The sequence below is a fragment of the Rhinoderma darwinii genome, chromosome 10, assembly GCF_050947455.1.
Source record: "Rhinoderma darwinii isolate aRhiDar2 chromosome 10, aRhiDar2.hap1, whole genome shotgun sequence".
In the NCBI taxonomy this organism is placed as follows: domain Eukaryota; kingdom Metazoa; phylum Chordata; class Amphibia; order Anura; family Rhinodermatidae; genus Rhinoderma; species Rhinoderma darwinii.
The window spans coordinates 88,076,019-88,093,926 of NC_134696.1; the positions used below are offsets into that span (position 1 = coordinate 88,076,019).

The 17,908-nt window shown below is 42.3% G+C and overlaps 1 protein-coding gene across 2 annotated transcripts in view; it reads right to left on the reverse strand.

Annotated features, from left to right (window-relative positions):
- FUZ (fuzzy planar cell polarity protein) overlaps positions 1–17,908 on the reverse strand; it is a 59,175-nt gene that overhangs the window by 29,644 nt on the left and 11,623 nt on the right. The window contains exons 2-5 of one of the 2 annotated variants that reach the window (XM_075840190.1): positions 11,753–11,874; positions 9,298–9,382; positions 6,386–6,454; positions 1,255–1,359 (exon numbers count right to left, since the gene is read on the reverse strand). In XM_075840190.1, the coding sequence (XP_075696305.1) occupies positions 1,255–1,359; positions 6,386–6,454; positions 9,298–9,382; positions 11,753–11,874 (381 nt within the window). The remainder of the gene's footprint in view (positions 1–1,254; positions 1,360–6,385; positions 6,455–9,297; positions 9,383–11,752; positions 11,875–17,908) is intronic. The other variant, XM_075840191.1, reaches the window with a different exon arrangement.

The window sequence follows — 17,908 nt, forward strand, 5'->3', positions numbered from 1 at the left end:
CCTAACAGAAGAAAAAAAAAACAGGTGCAGCATCTACCGAGCCTTAGGAGACTAAGATGGTCATAAGTCGTACGGGAACATTTTTGTGTACGGAAAACGGTTGGCAAATTTTATAAATGTTTTAAGTTTTTTTTTTTTTGTATGTTTATTTTTTTTTATAAATGTGCCCCATATCCCTTGATCGGTTTCTAGTTCCCCAAACCGGTCTTAGCACATTTATAAGGGTTGAAACCGTGTTTTAGAGTAGGCCTGGAGCAGAACATTACGCATTCACCAGCACCAAACTTATACACGGTCATGTGCAGCCACGACACGTCAACACCGGCAGCTTCTAAACAAAGACTGGCGAAGGACCACCCGAGCTTCTGTGCTGGATCACTGGGGTACTGGAGAGAGGAGTAGTGTTTCTTTTTGTGATTTAAGAAAATTTTCATTTTTTTTTTTTATTTTTTTTTTACTTATGTATATATTTTTATAACAACCTCTGGTTGTTTTTTTAGGACATTTTTTGATTTCTTTTTTAAATAAGTCAATGTTTTATGAGATTTGAAACAATGTTTTTACTTTTTAAAATACAGCTTCTATGTACCCCGTAGAAGCTGTATCGTTCCATCAAAGCTCATTCCGTCAGTTCAGCTGAAAGCTGGTCCTGCACGTCTCTGACACACATGATCAAGCTGATAATGAGAACTTAGATGTGATCGATATTAGCTGTATCCTGTGTCTCAGAGATACCCAGGATCCGTTTACAGCTGAGCCGTCAGTTCATCTGAACGGACGGCCGCGGCTTTGACAGAACGATACAATTTCTATGTATACAGGATACATAGAAGCTGTATCTTAAAAAGTAAAAACATTTTTTTAATAAAAGTCTATTTAAGAGTGGTTTAGAATCACATAAAAAAATTAGTTTCTTAAAAAAAAAAAATCCTTTCAAAAGGTGTACATAGCCTTCAAGGCTCTGTTTACATCTGCCTTATTGGTTCCATTTCTAACGGAAGCCATAACACTGTGCCAAAACCATCGTATGGCAGTCCTGAAATTAGCCAGACAGACCCCATTGACTTAAATTGGGGTACCCCGGAGTTCCGTTCAGGTTTCCATTGTTTTGATGGCAAGAACAGCAATGCATGATGCAATATTTTTGCCACTAAAACGTAACAAAAACCTCAACAGGACCCGACTGAAGAGACAAATACAGGTGTGAACACAGCCTGAGGTCAATCTGCTACTTCCACCTTCCCAGGAACTAACCTGGAGAATAGCCACATCATGAGCAATGATGCAGTCCACGCATTGTGTTAGGTCTGCCATCTTCTCAGACTCGGATAAGAAGCTGTCAATCAACTTGTAGCACGCCTGGGGGAAAAAAAAACAAAAAAAACAAAAACACAGGTGTAAGAAAACCACTCCAAAATTACCAAGCAGAAAAATAAAAAAAAAGTGATGCTGATCCTCACAGACAAGACTATGTTTACGACTAATAGCAGGAACGTCCTTTATATTTGTTAAAAACACTTTAACCCTTAGGCTACATTCAGACGAGTGTGTCCAATTTGCGCGCGTAAAAAAACGCAGCGTTTTTCCTACATTTTTTTTTACGTGCGTTGCATATTGGCATCGGTGCGCTTTGCGTGTGGCATGCGTTTTTCACGTCCGTGCAAGCATTTCATTTAAAAATAAATAAATGATTTCTCTGCTTTTCAGCGTATTTGATGCGTGAAACACGGACAGCACAAGGATGTCGTCCGTGTGCTGTCCGTGGTTTTCATGCACTCAGACTTTAATGGGCGACTAGGCGTGTGAAAACGCACAAATATAGGACACGCAGTGAGTTTCACGCAACGGACGCACGCTGTGTGAAAAACAACGCATGTGTGAATGGCCCCATTGAAATGAATGGTCCGTGTGTTGAGTGATTTCAACTCACAGCACACGGACGAGTATTACGCTCATCTGAATGAGCCCTTAAGGACACGGGCAATTTTGGCCTTGAGGACAGAACAATTTTTTTAATTATTTTTTTCCTCTTTACATCCCAGAGGTCATAACTTTATTTTTTTTGGACGTAGCCATATAAGACATTGTACCAACAAATGACACCTACATAAAGTACAACTTGTCCCGCAAAAAAACATTTACATTATCTTTAAATTTTTATACATTTTTATTTGGGCAAAAATGCAGAAGAAAAAAAAAAGAAAAAAGCAGTTCCGCTGAAGTATTCATTTATTTTTTACAGCATACACCAATCACCATAAAGGACGCTATGCATTTGTTGTGCAGGTTGTTTTACGGTTGTAGCGATACAAAATAGGTGTATATTATTTTAGGTTTTGGGACTTATATTTTGTAAAGTTTATTCATTGTAAAAAAAGGTGTGTATTTTCTTTACGGGTTTTTTTTTAAATTTATTTAACTTTTTTTTGTCATCTCACAGGGGTGTTTTTCACTATGATTTTTATTTTTTAACTATAATGTACTGGCATATATCTATATAAAAGTACATTAGCCTGTGTAGTGAGAGCAACATTCAAGGGGTTAATGGCATAGAGAAGAGGTTTCTCTTATCTCCGCTATTAGAGCGGGAGTGCGGCTTTGTATTACAGCTGTTCCCCCGCTCCTGATCGCGCGTGCAGCGTTGTTGTGCCCGCGTGATCAAAATGACGTCTATGCTCGTCATGATGCGGGAACGTCCAGCCGCTCATGAGAAGCATAGACGTCATGTGTCCTCCAAAAAGATGAAAGAATATATTAGGAAATTGCTTAAACAACAATTCTGAATAGAATATTATTGCCTTAAAGAGGCTCTGTCACCACATTATAAGTGCCCTGTCTCCTACATAAGGAGATGGGCGCTGTAATGCAGGTGACAGTAATGCTTTTTATTTAAAAAAAACTATCTTTTTTCACAACGATTTTGGTTTATGCTAATGAGCTTTCTTAATTACTACAGTGTCCTGATAATGACTACACATGAAATCCAGCCTGGACGTCATGTGTACTCAGAATCCTGACACTTCTGAATCTTTTTTTGTGAGATTCTGGCAAGTGAAACCAAATCTCGCGAGATCACGGAGCTAAACGAGATTTGGTGTCACTTGCCGGAATCTCACAAAAGAAGTGTCAGAAGTGTCAGGATTCTGAGTACACATGACGTCCAGGCTGGATGGTCATGTGTATTCATTATCAGGACACTGTAGTAATGTTAGGGCTTGTGTATGAGGCTGCACATAGTGATATATCTATATCGCTAGTGCAGTGTAAATGAATGGAGAGGAGTGCATGATGCCGATTGGTCAGCATCATGCACTCCTCTGTACAACGCCCACTTGGTCGAAAGTAAAAGTACGCCCACTTGGGCATTAAGAAAGCTCATTAGCATAAACCAAAATCGCTCCTAACGTGAAAAAAGATCGTTTTTTTAAAATAAAAAGCATTACTGTCACCTACATTACAGCGCCGATCTCCTTATATAGGAGACAGGGCACTTATAATGTGGTGACAGAGCCTCTTTAAGAACAGGTATTCTGCCCGTGCAGGTCATCTGGTCTGCAGTCCCTGTTGGTCTGATGTATTTCTAAGGCTTCAGCGACGTTGAATACGTAACGTCATATGGCTGTGTCATCCCATACCGTGTAGCTGCAGCAGGACGCCACATTGGACAACCTTCACTATAGGCGAAACCTCATTGAGGCCTAGTAAATAAACAAGACGGTCAGCGAACATTTCAATGCTACTTATAAAAAAATTTGTCAATGTAGGGTAATGCACGGCTACAATATTTCCATCAGGAAATCATTTATATTGAGATGGGGGCAGGTGTATGGCCAGCTATAAACATGCCGTGGAGATAGAAAAACGTAGGTAACAACAAAGATGGAAGGCGGGGGGAGGGGATGTTCTTCATCCAGACCCGTCAGCCTTTTCGCATAAACAATCTCCTATTCTTCACGTAGAATATTTGCTCTGTGCATAACACGTGCTGGAGAAAACTGGTTTGGCCTAGATGCTGCACATCAACGGTTGTTTAATATGACAAAATAGAGTCCTTAACAATAGTTATATATATGGTTGATGTAAAATATGTTGTAATACTGGTTTAAGGAATCATTCCAGGAAGCAAACTGCTGTGAAGTCACCTATAAAGTAGATAATGCCCCTAAGATACGGGACCCACACTGATCACTAGACTAAGCTATTTATTTATTTTCGATCGTCACATTCAAAAAGCTAGAACTTTTTTAATCTTTCCGTAGCCATAGCTGTGTGACGACTTGGTTTTTTGCAGGAGGAGTTGTATTTTTCAATGGCACCATTCTGGGGTACACTTTTTTTTTTTTATCACATCTTAATTAACTTTTTTGGGTGGGGAAATAGAAAAAAAGAAAGTCTACGAGTCCGTACACCGCTTGCTCGGCTTTCCCAGGATAGGCGATCTGAAACTAAGCGGCACAGCACTCACCCGAGTGATTCCGCCATTTCGTATTAGCGATCAGTGGGGGTCTCAATGAAATGTCAAAAGTTTTTAAAAAGTTTAGTTACACTTTAACCCGTTAATGACCGCCAATACGCCTTTTAACGGCGGCCACTAACGGGCTTCATTCTGATGCATATGCCTTTTTACATCACTGCATCAGGATAAAGTAAACAGAGCAGGGAGCGTCAAATCTCCCTGCTCTCAGCTGCTAGAGGTAGCTGAGGGCTGGGGGCGTCCCTGCTCTGCCGGGTGAGATCGATATAAGTATCGATCTCACCCGTTTAACCCCTCAGATGCGGTGCACAATAGCGTGCACCGCATCGGAGTGGTTTTGGAGAGAGGGAGGGAGCTCCCTCTCTCTCCCACCGACACCCGGCGATACGATCGCCGAGTGTCTGTGTCTCCAATGGCAGCCGGGGGCCTAATAAAGGCCCCCAGGTCTGCCTTGAGCGACTGTCTGCTAGATCATGCCGGAGGCATGACCTAGCAGATGCCTGTCCGTGTTAAACGGACAGGCAGTAATACACTGCAATACAGAAGTATTGCAGTGTATTATAATAGCGATCGGAGAATCGCATATTAAAGTCCCCTAATGGGACTAGTAAAAAAGTAAAAAAAAAAAGTTTAATAAAGTTAATTTAAAAAAAAATGTGAAAAAAAATAAAAAACCCAGCTTTTCCCCTTACAAAATGCTTTACTATTAAAAAAAACTAAATAAAGTTAAAAAGTTACACATATTTGGTATCGCCGCGTCCGTAACGACCCCGACTATAAATCTATTACATTATTTAACCCACACGGTGAACGCCGTAAAAAATGTATGGAAAAATTGCTGTTTTCTGTGAATCCAAACTTTAAAAAAAATGTGATAAAAAGTGATCAAAAAGTCGCATCTACTCCAAAATGGTACCAATAAAAACTACAAGTCTTCCCGCAAAAAAAAAAAAAAAAAAGCCCTCACACAACCGCATCGGCGAAAAAATAAAAACGTTACGGCTCTTCAAATATGGAGACACAAAAACAATAAATAAAAATAATTTTGAAAAAAAAACGTATTTACGGTGTAAAAGTAGTAAAACATACAAAATTTATACAAATTTGGTATCTTTGCAAGCGTAACAACCCGCTGAATAAAGTTATTGTGTTATTTATACCACACGGTAAACGGCGTAGATTTAGGACGCAGAAAAGAGTGGCGAAATTTCAGGTTTTTTCTATCCCCCCCCCAAAAAAAAGAAAGTTAATAAAAGTTAATCAATAAATAATATGTCCCCCAAAATGGTGCTATTAAAAAATACAACTTGTCCCGCAAAAAACAAGACCTTATACAGCTATGTCGACGCAAAAATAAAAACGTTATAGCTCTTGGAATGCGACGATGGAAAAACGTAAAAAATGGCTTGGTCATTAAGGCCTAAAATAGGCTGGTCATTAAGGGGTTAAAGGCCCACCGTGCCCAGGAAAGCCAGAAAGAAAGAGCCAAATAGAGAAAAACTCCTGACAGATTGTAGCTAAAACAAGTAACTGTGATAAGACTATTCGGGCATTGTTGATTATACCTGCGTTGCAGCAAGTCATGTGGCCTGACCCAGAAAGCAACCAAGTTCATAGAAGTGCCCCTGCCCTCTTATCCTTACACAATCTCTGCTTCCCTCCATGGCCGACCCATTATTCTCAATGGTTAACCACGCAGCATCCAGAGAAAGCCGAGCAAAGCCAACAAGGGGACTAAAGTGGCTCGGTGCTTTGCTAGCGCCGCTGCCACTTTGTTCTAGCCACTGGCGGGACTCAAAGCGGACCCCTATCAATCAGGCATCCTAGCGATATGCGATTCATTAATCTCCCGAGACCACTCCTTTCATTTGGATTGTGCGGTTCATAATATGGTCATCCTCTTACACTTACTCTTAGGTCCTTCTTCAAACGTTCCACATTCTTTATATTGACAATGTCCTCCAAGCCAATAACAAGAACCTATAAAAATAATATGAATATATGATCTTTGGCAAATACAATAACGTCTAGGCTTTACACTGTGTAAAGTTCTTCCGCCTTATATGGAATAGGTAACTCATTTTTACAAGTTCTTCACAAGTTTTACAGCTGTTCTATGTGCCCAAGAGCTGAAAACCGCTCCACCTACCTGCCCTTTAGCCGAAAACCCACATAACAAGCGCTAAAGCACACAAATGACTTCTAATAAAACTTTATAATACAACCTTCCGTGTCGGCAGGAAACAAAATTACGTTCCTACCTATAGAATTTGGACTGTGGCGACTTAGATGTGATCGGTATTACGTGGATCCTGTGTGTTAGAGACACGCAGGACCCGCTCTCAGCCAAGCCGTCAGTTAAGCTGACCTGACAGATTCAGTTGAGAGAGAACGATACAGCTTTTATGTATAGAGGAAACATAGAAGCTGTATTGTAAAAAGTAAAAAAGATAAATTAAATTTGAAAGCTGCTTAAAAAAAAACAACACATAGATTTAATAATAATAAAAAAAATTCCTTCCAAAAAGTGTACACAGCCTTTAAGTAATCAAAGACCTTCAACGGCCAGTAAATCAGCCATAAAGGTCTGTAATAATGGGTTTTATTCTTTATACCATCTGAGTAACAAGGTCTTTCTTATTGTAAGAACGACATCAGCCCTTGTGCTTCTTAAAGAAATACTCTGAGCATAACTGATACCAAGTCCAGGGCCTGAGGGGGCGGAGCATGACACTGGGATTCAGAACACAACAAAAATAGAATCCATGTGTTATGTACCGCCCCTCAGGCCCTGCACCAGTCACAACACAGTATCAGTTTGCCTGGAGTGTTCCTTAGATTACGGACTATAAACAGGGTAACCGTCAGATTAGTTACAATTCTCGCTCTGATCACACAATGTACACTACATGGCAGTGAGATCGCAACACAGTTCTCCTTGCAGGAGGGAAGACCACCAAAAAGTTTTAAAAATCCTATTAAGCTATTTTTGGCGGTTATATTTGGTTTCCCGGGGCAGTATTGTCGCCATTACAGCTACTCACACTCGTGAATGGAAAATCTGCTAAGTTATGCCGTTAACCCTGACTCTCCCATAATTTATCATAACTATGGAGAATTGGTCTTCAGGTCTCTAGGAGAGTTGGCTGAACAGAATGCTTAACAACTAACAACTTGACAGAAGATGATAAATAACCTTTTAAAAGGACCAAGACATTTTTCATTTTTTTCATCGTCGCATTCCAAGAGCGATAACTTTTTTATTTTTCAGTCGATGTAGTTGTATGAGGACTTGCTTTTTTAAGTATGAAGGTATTTCAATGGCACCATTAGGGTACACATAACTTATTTCATTAACTTTTGTTGACTTGGGGGAGGTGGGGACACACAGAATTTCCACCAATGTTTTTTGCATTTTGAAATTCAAAAATAGGGGCGTTAATTGTATTTTGTTAATTGATAAAAAAAATAACTAAGTGAATGAACAGAAGAGAAATCTGAATCAGGTCAATATTTGGTGTGACCACCCTTTGCCTTTAAAACAGCATCAATTCTTCTAGGTGCACTTGCACACAGTTTTTGAAGGAACTCGGCAGGGAGGTCGTTCCAAACATCTTGGTGAACTAACCACAGATCTTCTGTGGATGTCGCTTTCCTCAAATCCTTCTGCCTCTTCATGTAATCCCAGACAGACTTGATGATGTGGAGATCAGGGCTCTGTGGGAGCCATATCATCACTTCCAGGGCTCCTTGTTCTTCTTTACGCTGAAGATAGTTCTTAATGACATTTGCTGTATGTTTGGGGACATTGTTCTGCAGCAGAATAAATTTGGAGCCAGACGCCTTCTTGATGGTATTGCATGATGGATAAATACTCTCTTCTGTTCATTCACTTTGTATTTTGTTAAAATGATAAAAAAAAAATATTAACACTTCTATTTTGAAAGCATTTTTCCACAACTTTTGCACAGTACTAAAGATTATTAACTTTGTTATGATTTTAGGAGGAAATGGGGGGGGGGGGGGGGTTCTGCCATTATTGCCTGCCAATGTAAACTGACTGGCAATCTATTAGGCTTAAAGGGGTTTTGCAGCCACTAAAAATTGATGGCCTATCCTCAGGATGGGCCATCAATAGAATATTGGTTGGGGGCTGACTTTCCAGCTGCTTCCCCTTCATTTCTTCTTGCTCACTGTGAATCGTCAACACGCATTTAGTGGCGATTCACAGGTATTGCAGCCTTTTTTCCCTTTCAATTTCGTTGTACTACTGTCCCCTACTGAAAACATAATTACAGTACGGGACATTGTCCCCCAGTGAGGCAGTTACACTTAGCGTCACAGATAACTATGATGCTAGGAGCCCGGCTCCCTGCAGTGTGTTTGGTCTGGGAAATGCGTCCGACGTACGGACCGTATATCACGGACCGAACACGCTCGTGTGAATCCGGCCTAAGGGGTTAACCTTTTTAAATGAGGTTGTCCCAAATGGACAATTCTTCCTCCCAGCTGAAACTCCCAACAATCACAAGTTACCGCCGAGTCGTCCAGAGCAGGAGACGCTATTTGAAGGGCTCTCAATGCGGTCTATATAACCGAATAGAGCTGAGGCAACTGGGACAGCCCTGTTGCGTAATAAAAAGTCATCCCCATTTCTAAAATACTTTTTGTTTCAATTCCTCCAAGGTTTCAATATCCCTGCTTGATGTAAGTGAATAGATGAAGGCTTAATTACATCAAGAGGTTTTAAAAAAAAGATTAAAGATGGTATGTAGTGCCAAGCAGAACTATGAAGGCAGCTCTAAATTTGATGACCTACATACCATGGCACCGAAGACATTCTCCAGGAGTTTGTTCAAAGAGAAGTCGCTGGCTGTGTTTTCACAGGACATCACAATGAGGTTGATGCTACAAAAAAAAAAAACAGTCAAACATTGATGAAATACCATATAACATTTGCGCCTTTCCTGGCAGATATCAAGCCTGGGTCTGTTTAGCATAATCGAAACGAGTTATACAAACAAATGTGTCAGAAATAGGAGAAATCAGGAAGGGGCAAATACTTATTTACGGCACGGTACACAAGGCAGATCAGACTAGCAGGTATTTGTTTGACTGAGGCGTCTGTCAGTGATTGTAGAGCGTGCTGTATCATTCGTAATCTCAGCTCTGATAATAGGATACGTTATCTGTGTTAGTCAATAGAAGAGATCATTTATTAATAGTCTGTACGTAACGACTAGCACCTACTGGACCTGCAGCTAAAAACGTCCTGTACGATACGTTATCATGGACTTCTACTGATTCATCGTGATTCTGGGGCACACGTGTCCTCTACGGATACATTGTTAGAAGGTGCGGCCTATTCCCATGTATCATATGAATGAGTGAAATACTCTACTAGCGTTATACAACGCCATGGGAACTCACATCAATATGTCCGTACATAACATATAATCGATGTGTTCTCTTATTAGAAGCCATCTGTCACAAATCAATTCTGTTAGGCCGGAACTTCCTCCTCCTGGCACAAGTTGGGAATGTTACCGGAGGCTCCGGACGGTGCTGCTCGTAGATAACATGAGGGTATATGCTTGTGGTTAAAGGGGTATCCCCCATCTCAGACATATATGGCATATCCGAATTAAAAACTAATAGAGAGAGGCAGCATTATGTCCATTCATTCTCCGCCTGGATGCGGTAGCCCTATCAGACCTGCACCTAAAATAAAACCTAAATAAATGTCTGAGATAGGAATACCCCTTTAACACCTTCCCGACCGCTCCCTGTCTTTTGACGTCAGGCGGTGCGGGTGCTTAATCTACAGAGACGTCTTTTGGCGTCGCTGTAGATCAGGCTGATGAGCGCTCGTGTGAGCACTCATCCTCTAAGCAGGAGCTGTTACTAACAGCTCCTGATCTTAGAGCAGCCTCCTGAACACAGCTGGGGTCGGCAAACATTCGGACCCCAGCTGTTTAACCCTTTGATTACCGCGGTCCGTGACCGCGGCATGATCAAAGGGAATTCCCCTCTTTGATCGCATCACCGGGATTCCAGTGATGCGATCAAACACTGGGGAATCCCTCTGCAGTCAGCCCTGGGGACCTACAAAGGACCCCAGGGCTGTCTGTTCCGTGTGCCGGCTGTTCGGGCACACTATGTGCTGCCCGATCAGCAGCCTGTGTCATAGTGACACAGTGTAATGTATTAGCGTACAGAAGTATGCTAATACATTACAAGTAAAAAATAAAGTTACAAATAAAGTTATCCATGGATGGGATAAAAAAAAAAAAAAAGGAACAAAACAAATAAATTAATAAAAAAAAGTCTCAAAAAGAGTCTTTATTTTGCATTAAATACATTTTATTGCCCCTACACTAAATAAAAACAAAAAAACCTACACATATTAGGTATCTACACGACCGTAATAACCTGAAGAATTAATCGAATGGGTTATTTAGCGTGAAACATGAACGGGATAAAAAACAAAAAAAAACTATTCCGAGAATCGCTTTTTCCTATATTCACGCCGTAAAAAAAAATTTTTTTACTCCCAAACTGTGGGGAAAAAAAAATACTATTTCTCTCACATAAAACAAGGCCTCATACAGCCACGTCAATGAAAAAGTAAAAAAGTTATGGCTGCTGAAACGCAGAGAGGCAAAAACAGAAAAGTTGAGCTGGTCATTAAGGTCTTTTCAGGCCCGGTCATTAAGGGGTTAAGTTTTGTAGCTGGGGATGCGGTGTCTGACGCCGGAGTGAGGATTTTGGCAAACTATGGAGGGTATTTTGGCTTATTTGAGTGGCGTTTTGGCAAGCTTTTGTGGAAACTCTTCAGCTGTTACTGTATGTGGGGGGGGGGGGAGGGGGGTACACTGTGGCTGGCACTGCAGGGGGGGGGGGGGGGGGGACATTGTTTGCCGGATCCTTGCACTATAGAGTTGCCTTAAGATTGTCACAAATGTATAGATGTCTTAGGGACATTATCTATAAGTGAAACAGCTGCCCGTCCACAGATCCCCATGCCATGCAGCCGCAGCACAGAGACTTAGGTGATCACAGACCTCACAAGTATAGTATATGTAACATGTCTTTACAGCTACGGTAACCATTTCCGGCTGTCAGAGGTGCAAGACTTTTACCATGAATGGAATCATTATTGTGGAGGATGAATGTATGTCGGAGAAATGGCAACAATGATAGGGATGATGATGAGGATTATGACAATGCTGTGAAGGATGCATGTCTCCCCCCCCCCCCCCCCCATCAGTCACTTACCTATCATGGAAGCTTCTCCACACCACCTTGCTGTTCCCGGTGCGGGTAGATGTCAAAAGAACATCCTGATTATTGGCAAACATGTGCACGCCATTCAGTGACCCGATAACAGAAAACGGCAGCTGGAAAAGAAAGTACAAAAAGTCACCATAGAGAAATACATTTGTCGTGCAGGTGAAATAGGACAATGTAAGGTTTTACTGCAGCCAAAATTTGACCGGCACAACATGAGGAAACACTTGCCTACTCTCCAGGTCCTCTGTTAACCCCCTTCCCTCTTTGGCCACTTTTGACCGACTCATTTTTCAAATCTGACATGTGTCACTTTATGTGGTAATAACTTTGGAATGCTTTTAGCTATCCAATTGATTCTGAGATTGTTTTCTCTCATGACACATTGTATTTCAAGTTAGTGGTAAAATTTGGTCGATGAAGTCAGTATTTAATAGTGAAAAACACCAAAATTTTCTAAATTTATATGTATCTGCTTGTAAAACAGATAGTAATACCACACAAAATAGCTGCTAATTGACATTTCCCATATGTCTACTTTAGATTGGCAGCGTTTTTTGAACATCCTTTTATTTTTCTAGGACGTTACAAGACTTAGAACTTTAGCAGAAAGTTCTCACATTTTCAAGACAATTTCAAAATGCCATTTTTACAGGGGCCAGTTCAGTTGTGACGTGACTGAGGGGCCTATACAATACTAACACCATAAACCACCCCATTAAAAATTGCACCCCTCAATGTATTCAAACCCGCATTTAGAAAGTTTCTTAACCCTTTAGACGTTTCACAACAATTAAGGTAAAGTAGAGGTGAAATTTACAAATGTAATTATTTTTGCAGAAATTCATATTTAATCCATTTTTTTTTGTAACACAGAAAGATTAATGACGTCGCCGTACACTGTCTGCCCCAAAGAGATCAGGGTGCGCCCAGTCAAGATTGTGAGGCCCGCCCCAAGTCCAGCTTTGTAGCTCCGGAAGTCCAGCGCCAGAGAAGGAGAAGTCCGAGCCAACCAGCCTGGCTATGGAGAGCACGTCAGAACGGTCGTAACCGACCACTGGGTACCAGAATAGAATAATGAACGGGACGTCAGCGGAAGCACTGAAAGAGCAGAAGATGGGCCTCACGTGACCGACCGGCAGAGCGAGGGAAAGAAGAAAGCAAAGAAGTGAAGGTACATTAGAAAGATGTTGTTTTCAAGGTGTTAGTTTAGTTAGGGAAAGGTTATATGGGACCGGAAAACTCCTTTAATGTGTCACTGTTTATTGGCGTAGCGACCACTCCGCCGTCACTGTTTATTGGCGTGGCGACCACTCCGCCGTCACTGTTTATTGGCGTGGCGACCACTCCGCCGTCACTGTTTATTGGCGTGGCGACCACTCCGCCGTCACTGTTTATTGGCGTGGCGACCACTCCGCCGTCACTGTTTATTGGCGTGGCGACCACTCCGCCGTCACTGTTTATTGGCGTGGCGACCACTCCGCCGTCACTGTTTATTGGCGTGGCGACCACTCCGCCGTCACTGTTTATTGGCGTGGCGACCACTCCGCCGTCACTGTTTATTGGCGTGGCGACCACTCCGCCGTCACTGTTTATTGGCGTGGCGACCACTCCGCCGTCACTGTTTATTGGCGTGGCGACCACTCCGCCGTCACTGTTTATTGGCGTAGCGACCACTCCGCCGTCACTGTTTATTGGCGTAGCGACCACTCCGCCGTCACTGTTTATTGGCGTAGCGACCACTCCGCTGTCACTGTTTATTGGCGTAGCGACCACTCCGCTGTCACTGTTTATTGGCGTAGCGACCACTCCGCTGTCACTGTTTATTGGCGTAGCGACCACTCCGCTGTCACTGTTTATTGGCGTGGCGACCACTCCAATGTCACTGTTTATTGGCGTGGCGACCACTCCGCTGTCACTGTTTATTGGGGTAGGGAACCACTCCGTGGTCTCTGAGAAGAGAGGGGGGAGACCAACCTGCTGGCAGTGGTGATGTGGGCTGTACCCCTTTGCTGAGGGTGGGGGACCAGGAAGCTTTCTCCAGGCAGTGTTTTTGAGGGGAACCATTCTGCAGGCACTGTAATGGAGGCCCTTTGGGTGTCATTCTAGGGCATGGCTTATACTTGTGGTCATAGTTTACATAAAAAAAAATTTTAAAAACTCTTCCAGAAAAAAATTCTCAGAAGTAGGTAAGTATGCATAAAGAGGACTTGTCAAATGGGCACAACTTTATGTAGTAACGGGTTTTTTCTCGTCTGGTCGATCCACTTTCTAAATGCAGCCCACACGTGATCAGCCGTCTCCGCTGCGGGATGCAAGTACTGACTTTATATGATTCGGGGACACCCAGTGTGGTTATTTACATAAGGTGCCAGGATTTGGAGGGGCTTTCTTAACGGGTAGACCCTAGAATACTAAGCATTATATCCCCAAGATATAAATCCAGTGGTGGCCACGATATCCCAGTATTTATATCATTTTTGTACGTCAATGTAATGACGCAGGTTAATAATAAGCGTTTCAACTAACTGATATTTAATCCTTCCACATAGATTGCTGCGAATAAGGAACAAGGAAAGAGAACAAATGATGAGGTTAAGTAAATTCTAGCAGGTCGGCTCTTCCCTTGTTTCCTGCATTCGTTATGGAAAATAACAGAAGAAACTAGATTTAAAAAAAAACTGTTAAAAGGAAAACGGCACGGGTCAGACTCCCTTTAGACTGGGAAATCTTTGTTATGGCCTCTCTAGGTTGAGCTGGTGGGGGAAATTGCACCAACGAAAACGCTGCTAAAAACAGAACACCAGTAAGGTCTTATTCACGCAGCCGTATTGCGGCTCTGCTTTGTATGGAGTCGTAATAGGACAACCATAGTAGTGCAAAGGGCCATATGTATTCCTCCAATCTTACTCAGCAGGTTAAACGGATACTATTACGGTTTTCGAGTGACGAATGCCACTATTAGGCATCTGTTTAAAGGGGTTGTCCAGGATCGGGGCTTTTTTTATGCTGATGACCTAACCATGATAGGTCATTATATGATCGGTGAGGGTCTGACACCCGGACCCTGTACCGATCAGCTGTTCCGGCTGCTCTGAGGGCAAGAAGCTATGCAGGGGGTCGATGCCGGAAGTAGATGGCTCCGACCACTGTATAGAGCCGTGCAGGTTTACTACAGCTCTGCTCCTACTGCACCGTCGATGGGTGCGGGGTCCGGTGTCAAACCCCCACCGATTATATACCGATGACCTATCCTGTAAATAGGTCATCAGTATAAAAAACAGCCCACAGCCTGGACAACCCCTTTAATGCATCACCCATAGGCTATAATTGCATCAGTTTAACGGATACGTCACGAAAAGCTATTGAAAAGCTCATGACTGACAGATTCCATACAGTGAAATCCATCACCTATAGGCTACCATGTTAAAAACATATACAGTAGTCCATACTTTTTTTTTTCTGCGGTATACTAACCTATACTGGCCAGACAGAGGACAAAGGGACACACTCTTCACCTCCGTCTGGCAATGGAGCCCTCTGGACACATTTAGCGTGTACCTCGGTAGCCTTCCTGACGTATACGCTCAGGGCCACCATCAGGGCAGTACTACTAGTACTGCCATCATGGGCCCGGCCACAATGATGAAAAAAAGGGGCCCGTCCGCTTCTCAGCCGCTTTAAACATTTGAATGAGGGCCCCAGCGTTAGTTACTTGGAGAAAGGAACGGACCCTGCAACGTAATGAGGCCCCTTCTTTACTCTGAAATAACGAACACTAGGGCCATGAGAAGACTTAGGGCTTGTCCACATGTAACGGAATTGCTGCAGAAAATTTCTGCAGCATTTCCGCTGAAAATAGCAGACATTCCGCTGCGGAAAAACCGCACCATTTTCTGCGTTTTTTACTTCAGAAAATAGTGCGGATTTTGCTGCGTCTTTTTTCAAGTCTGTGAGATGGTGCAATTCAGTCCACTTTCCGCATGCTGTGGAACAAAAAAAACGCACCGCAGATGAATTTCTGATCGGAAATTTTACGCAGCGTGTGGATGAGATGTGTTAAATCTCACCCACTTTGCAGCTACTGTAATCCGATGCGTATTTTCCATCAGTAATTCCGGACAGACAATACGCAGCAATTCCGTTACATGTGGACAAGCCCTTACAGAAGCGGAAGATGCTGCATGTAAACAGAAGCTCCGTTTGGAGAGAGCTGCCCCCCCACCAGACACGTCCTTCTCTACACAGCCGACTGGACCTGCAAGTTGGGGAGTGTCCCCCATGCTGCTTCCCATTCCTCCCGACCCTACTTGTAGAATATATAAAGTATAGTTTGTTAAAAAAAAATAATTTTGTTTTCATAGCGTTTTTGTCACAATTTTCGTTTTTTGCCTCGATAATCTGCTGGTCATACCGTTTAAAAAAAAAAAGTGAAACATTATCATTGTTGGCAGCACATCTCCCTGTATAATGTGTAGGGACGAGCGATCAGAGTAACGACCGCTCATCCCCATCCATAGCTCCTTGTGGGAGGAGCAAATGAGCGCCGATCAATGATGTCTCGTTGATCAGCGCTCGCTGCACCGGCCGATTATCGGCCAGTGTAAAAGGGCCTTAAAGCCTCATTCAGGTGGCCGTGTTCGGTCCGTGATATACGAACCGTGCATTGGCCGTATTTCCCAGGCCGACCACAGTTCAGGAAGCCGGGCTTCTAGCATCATACTTACCTATAATGATAGGAGTCCCTGCCTCTCCACGGGAATACTGTCCTGTACTGTAATCATGTTATCAGTACGGGACTGGGGACAGTATTCCCGCGGAGAGACAGGGACTCCAAGCATCATAGATAACAGTGATGCTAGAAGCCCGGCTCCCTGAACTGTGGTCGGTCCGGGAAACACAGCCGACACATGGTCCGTATATCACAGACTGAACATGGATGTCTGAATAAGGCCACGTGTCTCCTATATTTGGTGCGGATTGCGCACTGAAAACAAATTACAATATATATATATATATATATATATATATATATATATATAGCAAACAAGAAAGCAGCAGCACTCACACGGAATCAATCGATCAGGTGCCCAGCAAAACGTCCCGATCCTCGGACGTGTATTGATATATAAAGAAAGAAGATTTGCAGCACTCCAATGTGAAAAAAGTTGTGGTTTATTCAATCCAAGAACAACAGCAACGTTTCAATCCTACAATAGGATCTTTGTCAAGCCTAGTGACACATCTACTACAGGAAACTAATATAGGGTTGAGACTACTTAACATAATTAGTCTCATTATAATACAATCAAGTATACAGTGTTGAAAAACTCATATAATGCATGTTATAAGGTATCATTATGAAACACAAACATGATACAGAAAGTGCGAATGTGTATATATAACAGTGTAAGTGGCAATGTACAGTGACACAAACATTAAAAACAACTGATTACAACATAATCATTTATGCCTCAGTGGTGTTAGAATCAATCGTCATAACCACACTCACCAACCAGAACTTCAGATACATCAGGTGAATCATTAGTATGTAAATTCGTAAGCATACATTGTAGCAAACCACTGCACACCTAAAGTCATTAGACTTTAATACATACGTATAAAGCCAAGAGACGGAAGTGTAACGTCGATCAGTAGCGAGACGCATCGGACGCATCAAAATGATGTAATGCGTGTCAATGCGTTCCACTGAACTGGTCATGTGTGAAGCGGCTTCATAGGTTGCCAAGCAACTGATGCAACTATGTAACGGATAACTAGTAACACGGCTGTGTCGGACAAAAAGTCTGTATTGTAACCAAAACAAGTAAATTAATCAATGCTCCTCATGGTAAGGAATGGAGATATTAAAATAGTTTTGCAATATTATGTTATTATATCAGCTTCTTATGAATGATCCACACGTTGGCACAGAGAGCTCTGTCCGCAATTAAGTATTCAGAGCGTCCTTCTACCTAGGGTTTTAGGAACCACATAGCATCGTCTTCACATGCATAGGATGTCCCATCCCCCTCATCCGTGTAACGGACCAAGATTGTCGTATCAACGACCCCATTTCTCATAAAGCATATATATATATTTTTTAAAAGAAATCTTTTATATATAAATATCTCTACATCACTA